The sequence below is a fragment of the Aquila chrysaetos genome, chromosome 20, assembly GCF_900496995.4.
Source record: "Aquila chrysaetos chrysaetos chromosome 20, bAquChr1.4, whole genome shotgun sequence".
Lineage (NCBI taxonomy): Eukaryota > Metazoa > Chordata > Aves > Accipitriformes > Accipitridae > Aquila > Aquila chrysaetos.
In genome coordinates this window covers 7,869,056-7,878,920 of record NC_044023.1, presented here as the reverse complement: position 1 = coordinate 7,878,920, position 9,865 = coordinate 7,869,056, and the positions used below count along the sequence as shown (strand labels likewise).

At 54.0% G+C, this 9,865-nt stretch overlaps 1 protein-coding gene across 2 annotated transcripts; it reads right to left on the bottom strand.

The window, feature by feature from the left end:
• Positions 1 to 638: 638 nt before the first annotated feature.
• PPM1M (protein phosphatase, Mg2+/Mn2+ dependent 1M) lies at positions 639 to 9,854 on the bottom strand. Of its 2 annotated transcripts, none has more exons than XM_030043664.2 (10): positions 9,593 to 9,853; positions 8,072 to 8,195; positions 7,149 to 7,403; positions 6,518 to 6,630; positions 5,860 to 5,944; positions 5,413 to 5,531; positions 4,909 to 4,972; positions 3,851 to 3,958; positions 3,405 to 3,553; positions 639 to 1,974 (listed from the first exon to the last, which is right to left on the bottom strand). In XM_030043664.2, the coding sequence occupies exons 1-10, from the start codon at positions 9,817 to 9,819 to the stop codon at positions 1,830 to 1,832; spliced, it is 1,389 nt and encodes a 462-aa protein (XP_029899524.1). In that variant the 5' UTR covers positions 9,820 to 9,853; the 3' UTR covers positions 639 to 1,829. The 2 variants fall into 2 exon arrangements, with proteins under 2 accessions (XP_029899524.1, XP_029899525.1); XM_030043665.2 differs by lacking the exon at positions 639 to 1,974 and adding an exon at positions 3,215 to 3,324 and having other exon boundaries at positions 9,593 to 9,854.
• Positions 9,855 to 9,865: the final 11 nt, after the last annotated feature.

Here is a 9,865-nt window from a genome sequence, read left to right as displayed (position 1 = left end):
ATGCTCTGAAGCTATCCCTACATAAACTGCCCATTTTAAGAGGTTTTTCTTGCCTAGGAATGTATCAGGATAGGGATGCAGTCTTGTGACAGCTACTTGTTGAGGGTATGGTGCCCTAGGTAGAGGGGTGTTCACAGAAGCCGGTGGTCTGGATAGAAGAGCCAAGCCCCTTCTCAGCAGGAAGGTGGGGAAATAGCTTGTTGGTTTGGAGTAACAGACACTTTGATCATTACAGTCGCTGTATATATAGCATTACAGCTGCTGTAGGGGGGACGGCAGCCAGCATCAAGTTAACATGGGTAAAACCCACATGTGCATTGTTTTCAGGTTAAAACCAAGATGGGGGAAAAGCAAAGCTGGAGAGAAATGTTTTTGTGTTCTATCCCTTGCTTAAACCATGAGCAGATAGCTGAGAAGGCTGCCTCATTCCTGGGTCCAGGCCTCCCACTGCACGGTATCATCTTTCGACACTTAGCCCTCCGGATAGTACTGCTAAGGGAATACTTCTAGTTACGAACTGGTTTTTGGCAAAGACAAATCCAAAGCAAAAACGCTTCTGGGGTTTTCTAAGGCTGTTTTTCTCCATCTCAGGTCTGTGTAAAACCTCTGATAGGAGTAAAACTGCAGTAAGATGCATGAAAAAAAAAAGGTATTTTTATTTGGACTTTAATCCTTGTAGAACTTAAAACACATGCTGGGGTTTGTCTACTTCACTTGGGAATCTTGCAGTTTGTGTAATGAATAATGAAAACCAAAGTGGAGACTCGGGGAGATGGGAAGCTTGTCCAGACCTGAATTTGCCTGGCTAATGAACAGGTTGAGAAGCAGATCCTCAGAGTTTAAGGCACAATGCTGTTTGCCATGTCTGCTGTGCTGCTGTTCCTGTTGTAATGAGTGTAAGTGCTTGCTCAGCACTGTAGACAAATTTGAACAAACCGGTTTTATTTTACTTGGAGCTCTTCTACTAAATCAGCTGATGTACTTAAACACTTTGGTTCTCATCAGTGCTACTGCTACAAAACCAGCTTTGCTGTCAGAAATTACCTGAATGAATAGAAAAAGTGTTAGTGAGTGTTGTGGACTAAGATTAGTTAGAAATTTGTATGTTGCATTACATACCAATATACTTAAATACTCTTAAATAACAGTAAGGCGTGTATCTTTACACAGGAGGCTCCTGTACACCAATGTGTAGTTTCATCTGCTAACGTTGTCTGTTTTGAGGTGGTGCTGCCTACAAATGGCAACTTTCTCAACAGGTCTGGGCTACTGCTTCAGCATTTGCATTATGCAGGCATGGCCATGCCTAATGCTGTCTTAGCAGCAGCTCCCGGGTTTTCAGTACATCTCGTGTTACAGCAAATGGATATGAGGGACGCTTTAGCTTATGCATCCAGTTTTACACGTTCAAGTCTGATTAAAAGCCAGCTCTTGAGACTGGTTGGATCTCAACTGATCCTCATTCTTCAATATTAAAAAGGGAGAGGGGTCACTAGAAATGTGGATTTGAGTCTCGCTGTACTGCAAAGATCTTAGAAATAGTACCCTTCAGCTTGTGTGGCCCCCTTTGCAATTTCTCCTTAGCCCAACAATGAGAAAGGAGTAAGGGGAATGATTTGTTGCCCATTGTTCCTCTCTTGCATGTTCTTAAGGAGCTAACGTTCATGTTGATCTTCTGCATAAGTGCTGGCTGTGCATTTTCAGATTCCACTGCAGATGGTTTTGCTGGAAGAGAGTGTACATGCATAGCAGAAATCCCTCAGTCTCAGGTTGATGCTGAATAGCACCATGGTAGGGTGACACAGAGATCCTGCGTGTCATGCTAACAGTCAGTCCTCATCCCTGTTGTGTAGTGGGATGACAAATACAGAGATGTCATCGTAGGATGCCTCGTGGCTGTCATCCAGCATCCACTGGTGGGCTCTCTTCTTTCCCCTTGCTCTGCATACCAAGCACTTGGCCAGTTCTGAAAATCTGTGGGTGGAAAAAATGCAAGGTTTGGGTTAACGTAGCACTATTCCCTTAAGAACAACGTTGAGATGTGGCTTTATGTTATCAAAATAGTAGTTTTTTGTGGCGGGTTGACCCTGGCTGAATGCCAGGTGCCCACCAAAGCTGTTCTATCACTCCCCCATCCTCAGCTGGACAGGGAAGAGAAAATATAACAAAGGGCTTGTGGGTCGAGATAGGGAGAGGAGAGCTCACTCACCAATTACCGTCACAGGCAAAACACACTCAACTTGGGAAAAATTAACTCAATTTATTACCAATCAACCAGAGTAGGGTAATGAGAAATAAAACCAAGTCTCAAAACACCTTCTCTCCACCCATCCCTTCTTCCTGGGCACAACTTCCCTCCCGGATTCTCTACCTACCCCCGCCCAGCGGCACAGGGGGACGGGGAATGGGGGTTTACAGTCAGTTCATCACACGTTATTTCTGCCACTTCATCCTCTTCAGGGGCAGGACTCCTCACACTCTTCCCCTGTTCCAGCGTGGGGTCCCTCCCACGGCAGACAGTCCTCCACGAACTTCTCCAACGTGGGTCCTTCCCACGGGCTGCAGTTCTTCACAAACTGCTCCAGTGTGGGTCCTTTCCACGGTGTGCAGTCCTTCAGGAGCACACTGCTCCAGCGTGGGTCTCTCGTGGGGTCACAAGTCCTGCCAGAAAACCTGCTCCAACGTGGGCTCCTCTCTCCACAGATCCGCAGGTCCTGCCAGGAACCTGCTCCAGCGCGGGCTTCCCACGGGGTCACAGCCTCCTTCGGGAACCGACCTGCTCCGGTGTGGGGTCCTCCCCGGGCTGCAGGTGGAGATCTGCTCCCCCGTGGACCTCCCTGGGCTGCAGGGGGACAGCCTGCCTCACCATGGTCTTCCCACGGGCTGCAGGGGAATCTCTGCTCTGGCGCCTGGAGCACCTCCTCCCCCTCCTTCTTCACTGACCTTGGTGTCTGCAGGGTTGTTTCTCTTACATGTTCTCACTCCTCTCTCCGGCTGCCATTTCTGTGCCCCAGCAACTTTTTTTCCTTCTTAAAAATGTTATCCCAGAGGCGCTACCACTATTGCTGATGGGCTCAGCCTTGGCCGGCGGCGGGTCCATCTTAGAGCCGGCTGGTATTGGCTCTGTTGGACGCAGGGGAAGCTTCCAGCAGCTTCTCACAGAAGCCACCCCTGTAACCCCCCCCGCTACCAAAAACCTTGCCACACAAAGCCATTACAGTTTTTTAAGCCACCAGCTTTATCATTGTTTCTTTAGGATGGAGAAAGATTAGGAGGCAGTTTCCAGAGTCACAGAAAAGAGTGCTTGGTAATGCTGGAGCTGACCTAGAAGCAGAGTGATCTCAGCCTGCTTTTGGTCTGACCAGGTTCTTTGGAAGGGAAAACGACAGCTAAGCTGTTATTACCTGTGAGGATCTGTCCTGTTTTCTGCAAGGAAGCTCCTGACCATATGAGCCACCTCTTTGTTGCACAGAACATCCCAAAGGCCATCGGTTGCCATGATGAGGACATCGTCTTCCTTAATGTCATGCAGAGCAAAGTCAAATACATTCACCTGGAAAGCACAGGAGTAAATCAGTGACAATTCCTGCAATGTGCTGGAGGGGTCAGGGAGATGACTCTTCCCCTGAGAGATGACAGAGTGGGACCAGGGTGCTTTGAATCTTTTACATCCCCTTGCTGCTGTGCTTCTAGATTCTTCTGTCTTGGGGATCCTCTGGGCAGCATGCAGAGAGATGGGGGATGGAAAAAGGACATGGCTAAGACCTGCCAGGTCTGTAAAAGGTGGGTGCTACAGAGGAGGAGCAGCATGTTTAATTCCACCCTGCAATTCCCATGTGCCGCAACTGACCTTGGGAATGCAGGAGAGAAAAGGTTTGACTTCAATGTTGGTGTCGATGACTTTGAGTTGATGATCCCCCAGACCTCGAGAGACTGCCAGAGTCCCCAGCAACCGAGCCTGGCCCCAAACAAACCAAAACAGTATTGAAACATAAGAACATGGCACCTTTCAAGGCTGACATGTGGCTTGTCCTGACTGATCTATGTTGCCTTTAGGACCCTTCTCCAAGCACCACTCCCAACAGCCCCTGGAGACTTCAGAGATGGATGGGTGATCAGAAGTGATGGCCTGATGTGAGTGTGGAGACAGCCTACATGTGGACGTCTCCTGGTGGCCCATGGTGTGCTCTGGAGTTACCACCTGTACTTTGGGTAATGCTACAGACCTCAGGATGCCCGTGGTGGTATCTGCTCTTGATTTGGGGTGGCGAAGAAGAAAACTGGGTTGGTTTGGGGGTAGAGAAAGGGGTCCTTTCTCCTGGCAAAGGAGCTTCTGTACCAACTCCTTGCAAAGGGGGTGGCATGCGGGTTGTAGTGCTGGGGGTGGTGACGGGGCTTTCTGCTTGACGCCAGCAGGCAGATGCTGGATATGTGCAGTCATTGCTTCTCCCTGCCTCCTCCTTCCCTCTCCCCGCTCCTTTTCTCAGCCTGTCCTTAGGGAAGAGGGTTTGCGGGAGAGGCGCTAGTTAGAGCTGAAGGAGACAGTCCAAAGTAGGATCTGATGAAATAAGTTCTCATCTGAAATGAGTTCTTGTGTGCAAGGGGAGATGAGGAAAGGGCAGGCTGGCTCAGGGCTGCTGTCTGCTCTGCTAGCAGGTACTCTGGAGGAAGGTGCATCCTCTGCCCCGGAGGGCTCTAGTTTACACTAACCAGGCAGCATGGTGCTAATGAAGGGAGCCGCTGTACTGGGGCTATGGGACTGTGCCATGCTGGAGAGCCCCAGAGCACTGGGTGCTCTGCAGCCCCAGTCTGCTGTAGTGTCCTGGAGCATGACTGTGAGCGACAGGGACACAGAGGACCCCCAGCAGACTTGCCTCTGCCTTCCCAGTGCGTAAAGCATTAAGCTACCTGCTTCCCGTGACCATGGACAAGAGGATACTTGAGGTCGGCTTTCTCCACCGTCTTGTATCCCCTAGAACAGAGAATTCACTGTTGATTTGGGATTTGTCTGACTTGACGGTACAACCCAGCCAGAGCATTATAACTGTGATTCAACCCTTGTGGTGCCCCCATGCACAGGCAGCTGACCGAGGAAGGGGCAAGGTGACTTGCTGAAGCAGATGCGCTGAAGATGACCCCTCGCTGAATGCCCAGGTGTTTCTCCTTCTTTCCTTCCTCCCCAGCTTGTACCTGCACCAGGCTGGGACTCCCTGCACCAGTCCCACCTTGCAGGATCCCAGAAAGACCATCTCAAATATTCCCTAACTGCCCTGCCAGGGCCCGAGTCCTTCAGTCGGGGAGAGGCTGCTCACAGCATCCTTCACTTGCCCCTTCTCCCTTCACCTCCCCATCACTACGAGCAGGTAAAGATGCCCTGTGCTGCAGCCTTATCCTCAGGCAGAAAGGACTCACCAGCCCTCCATGAAGTAATCCCGGTACAGGACTTTCTGGCCCACGTCATCTCCCTTCAACCTCCGTGGAAACTCAAAGCGTGTGAACTCGCCGTCCAGGAGCTTGGGGAAAAGAAAAGCCTGGAGGAGGGAACGAAGGCATGAGGATGGACAGGTTCTGTTTCAGTGGAGTAGGGCACCAAAACTGCTTCTGCCTTTGGACTGGCACTCCCAGCAGCAGAATGGAGAACAGAATTAGGAAAGCACATCCCAAGGAGGACATAAGCATCTCCCATACTAAAGGCTGTTGGTGGAATCTTGCGCCCAGCCCTCCTTGGCTAGTGCCAGATGACATTCTGGCCACACAGTGGCCTTCGAGGAAAGCTGGTGGTCCTCTTGCCAGAAGCCCTCTCTGACCCAGTGGGATGCTTGCAGCTGGATTGTCTGATGCACCGAAGGAGTCACTCACCAAGTGCTGGATTCGCTGCCTCTCTGTCTCGGGTGTGAACTCACAGCTCATGGGCACAACATTGTCCTTCAGAACAAGAATCGCCCTACGAGGGGGAAGAGGCAAAGAGCTGAGCTGTGTCTGTCACTGCAGCCCTACTCTTACTGAGGCTAGCCCCAGGGTCAGCCAGGTGTGGGACTGGGGGTAACCAGCAGCAGAGCAATGCCAGAGAATAGCCCTGCACTCAGAAACGTTTAAAAATGCAGGCGTATTTTAAATAACTCCATTGCAATTGCACTATTGCAGCAGAGAACTGAGCTTGCCTGGTTTGACAATGGTAGAGCTCACTGCTAGAGGCATGGTGGGCCAAGGCTAGATGAGGAAGCTCTTGAGGATGCCTTGAAATCACCTTCCACTTTTAAACACCTGCCAGGCGGAGCTTACTGCTGCACTACCACTCCAATGCTGCCCTGTGGCTGGGCAGCATCAGTCTCCTGAAATCCTAAAACCCTTCTAGGAGGCATGAGAGCACCCGTCCTTCCAACAGGTCCTGTGGCAGGCAGGAGGGAAATGGCTGGGCTGCACATTTACCTTCTGTAGGATTAAATAAGATGCTGGAAACCTTGCTCATCTCCCAGCTCTCATCCCCCAGCAACTTCCTCCTTTTATTATGGCTCACCTGCTGTCCCCAGCATTAGCCACATACAGCTTTCTCTGGAAATAAAGGGCAGCCAGAGCAGTGCAGCCTCCCGTCTGGTTTGTAGCTTCCATCTCCTGGCCGATGACTTCATCCTGTTGGTTTAAACAAGTCTGGAGAGTGACATGAGCCAGGCTGCTGCTTTCTGCAGCTGCCTCGTGCCTCCCAGCAGAAATCCAGAACCACAGCCGATTGCAGATGTGCCACAGGAAACCAGCAAGGCGCAAGACAGTGTTGCTTCAGTACAGCTAGCAAAGCTGTTGCTACTGGACTAAGGACCGCTTTAGGAGTGTGATTGGGGGATCTCAAACTTGTACATGCTGTATGAGTGTGACAGTAGCTACAGTCTAGCCCTAAAGAAATGTGTCCCCGGGTGCAGTTTAGCAGAGATGCTGTAGCTTTGCTCTGGGTCACCACTACTGATGTGCAATAGATCTGAGGCAGATCTTGGGGAGCTGACTCAGCACGATCTCAGCACGCTTAAAGGTTTGGCTGAATGTTCCTGCCTGCTCGACGAGCTGCAGAACTGCAGACCTTGCCCACCCTGGGCAGCGGGGAGGTACAGACTGACTGCTTGGGGCAGCAGGACTGGTGCCCTGCACGAGGTACTCACGCATTCCTGGAAGGCATTCTCCAGTGCTCCCACCACCAGGTCTTCTGCATGGATGTGCTTCTCCTCCACGAACTGGGGGTCGCTGTCGCAAACGCAGCGTCCGCTGAGATGCATGGGGGGACGGGCCTCTGTGATGCCTCCCACAACCTCCTCCAGCTTCTGCTTGATGCAGTAGTGCAAATAGTTGGAGGCGATGATGGCAGCTTCTGGGCCACCGTGGCCGTCAAACAGTGCCCAGTAGTAACCAGTCAGAAACTGCAGTGAGGAACAGGGACAAAGAAGAGCAGGAAGACAAGGGCTGGAGAGGTCATACAGATAGCAGGCTCGCAGCCAGGACATCACTGTACGTGTTTTGCCTGGCTTTTCCACTCTAGCTACCCTTCCCTGCCACCAGTTAATCTCCTGCACAGCTCACACTCACGTGCTGGTCATGTGCTGCTTTGCCAGACCTGTCATCTGAGCTCTGAGCGGTTGGATTTGCAGCCACCCACCATCACGCACTATTCCTCTGTGTTTTAGGGGAGATGGGGCCATTTTACAAGAGGCAAGGCAGAGCTGCTCCCAGGTGAGAGCATCCCATGTGCCTGGTTCACACTGCTGTCTCCAAGTGATGGCAACACACACTGGCCCTTGAAAGCAGAGTGAGAACAGTAAAGGAAAGGTGAGGGAACCAAGTAAAGGGCTTGGATGACCTCAAATGCCACAAGCCATGGGCCATGGAAGTAGAAATAGCACGTACGGGCAGAGCTGGGTGTTTGCTGGCCAGACATAGGGTACACAGGTCCCCTAAATACATCCAAGGAAGGGTTTCAGCACATGGCTGTGTAGGACTGATGGGGCAACCCCATGTTTCCTGTACCTGGGCCCTTGAGTGCGGACCAGGGCTGGCAGCAGGGTGAGCACAGCCTGCCCGTGGGCTATACCTGGGTGGAGCACAGGATCAGCCATTCCTCGTCCTCCTCCAGGCCCGGCTCTCTCCTCCGGATGGAGATCTGACAGCAGGCTGCCTGGTCCTCGTTGAACTCCGACTTCTCAGCATTGATAACCCTGGGGGTGCAAACGCTCCAGGTAAGATGTGCGGATGCACTGCACCTTGCCTGCTCCCAGCCAGCTGTGCTGGGTGCTCTGCAGCCAAGGCAAACGGCTGCGCCTTGCCCCTTCCTTCCAGCCCCACGCTCCCTTTTCAAACTCGAGGATCTCTTTGCTGGGGACCTAAATAGCAAGTCCTTTATGTGCAGCAGGGAAAAGCTTGGTCAGGGACACAGGGACAAGCGAGTGGTTTTGGAGCACCCTGGCCTCAGGGAAACCCTTGTCAGCAGCCCATGCTGTGCTATTTCCTTGGTGACACAGTGAATTGCAAAACCATCATTGTTTTTCCTTCCAGCCTTGCTAATGTTTGTCCCTTGATGGGAGTTTGCTCTCCTTGCACGGCTCCTCTCTCAACACTGTGCCATCCCATGACCACAGGGTCATGCTGTGGCCTGGCCAGGATGTGGGGACAGCTCCTGGCTGGAGTTGTTCTGCCTGATCCATCCCCTCTGCCCTTAAAAACGGCAAACCCAGAGATTTCTAAAAATTGATCTTCCCCCTCCCTTTGTTTTAAAGGTGCTCTGCTAGGAGCAAGGGGATAGATGCCCGGTGCTGCTCGCCCCCAGAAACCAGCCCCTGCCCCAAACCTCCTCCCTGCAAGGGAGGTCTTTCTGCCTGCCGCTGCTCAGCACAGCAGCCCCATGGAAGAGCCCTGCCTGACCACCTCCCTGCAACCAGGGTGCAGAGCAGCGGACGGGTGACACCCCAGCGGCAAAATTACGGCGTAAACGCCATTGCATTAGGGGACGAGATACTTGAGCTGCCCGGATTCTGCTCTCAGGGCTGCCCCTGCCACTCGTCACAAGCGACGGTGACCCGCTCTGCAGCTGGCAGGGTGCAGGCAGCTAAATGCAGGCAGGGAGGGGGGGGCAGGTGTGTCCCACGCTGCTGCCAGCCACCGACAAGGAGGCAGAAGGGCCGCGGAAAACACGCTGCCACATCGAACCTGACGCTGCTGCCGCGTCGGGAGGAGGAAGCCGCTCCCCTCCTCGCAGGCAGAGGCGGGCGGGGGGGGGGCCGATTTCTGCCTGTGAGCCCTCCTTCTCCAGCGGGAGAGGGCTGAAGCTCCGTGCTTGGGGCTGCAGGCGAGGGCAGTGGGGAGAACAAGTGGGGGTGGGATCACCCCCCCCCGTGGCACGTCCCCAGGAGTCCCCTAAAACCCCCCCACGCCCCCCCGAGAGCCCCCTAACCCCAGGCAGACCCTGGGCATCCGCCCAAACCCGCGCTACCCGCCGCCAACAACCCTATAACCACCCCGGGAGACCCTCTAACCCCGCACCCCCCACGCCCCGGGGGTCTCCCGGAGCCCCCCCCCCCCCTTCCCGGGGCGGCCCCGCTGTCCGCCCCGCACTCACTCGGCGTAGCCCGCGCCCCAAGGCAGGGACCGCTCGGGCCCGGTGCCCCGCACGGCCCGCCCGCCCCGCGGGCTCTCCTCTCCGCCGCCGCCGCCACCACCACGCAGGAACTTAGGCCGGCGGTAGCGGAGGGCGGTGGGCGGCGGGCCGGGCCCAGGCCCCTGCGCGCCGCCGGGCCGCTCCGCGGGGCCGCCCCGCCGCAAGCGCCTCAGCCAGTCGGCGGACATGGCGGGGCCCTCCACGGGAACGCGCGGCGCCGCTGCGCTCCGCCAG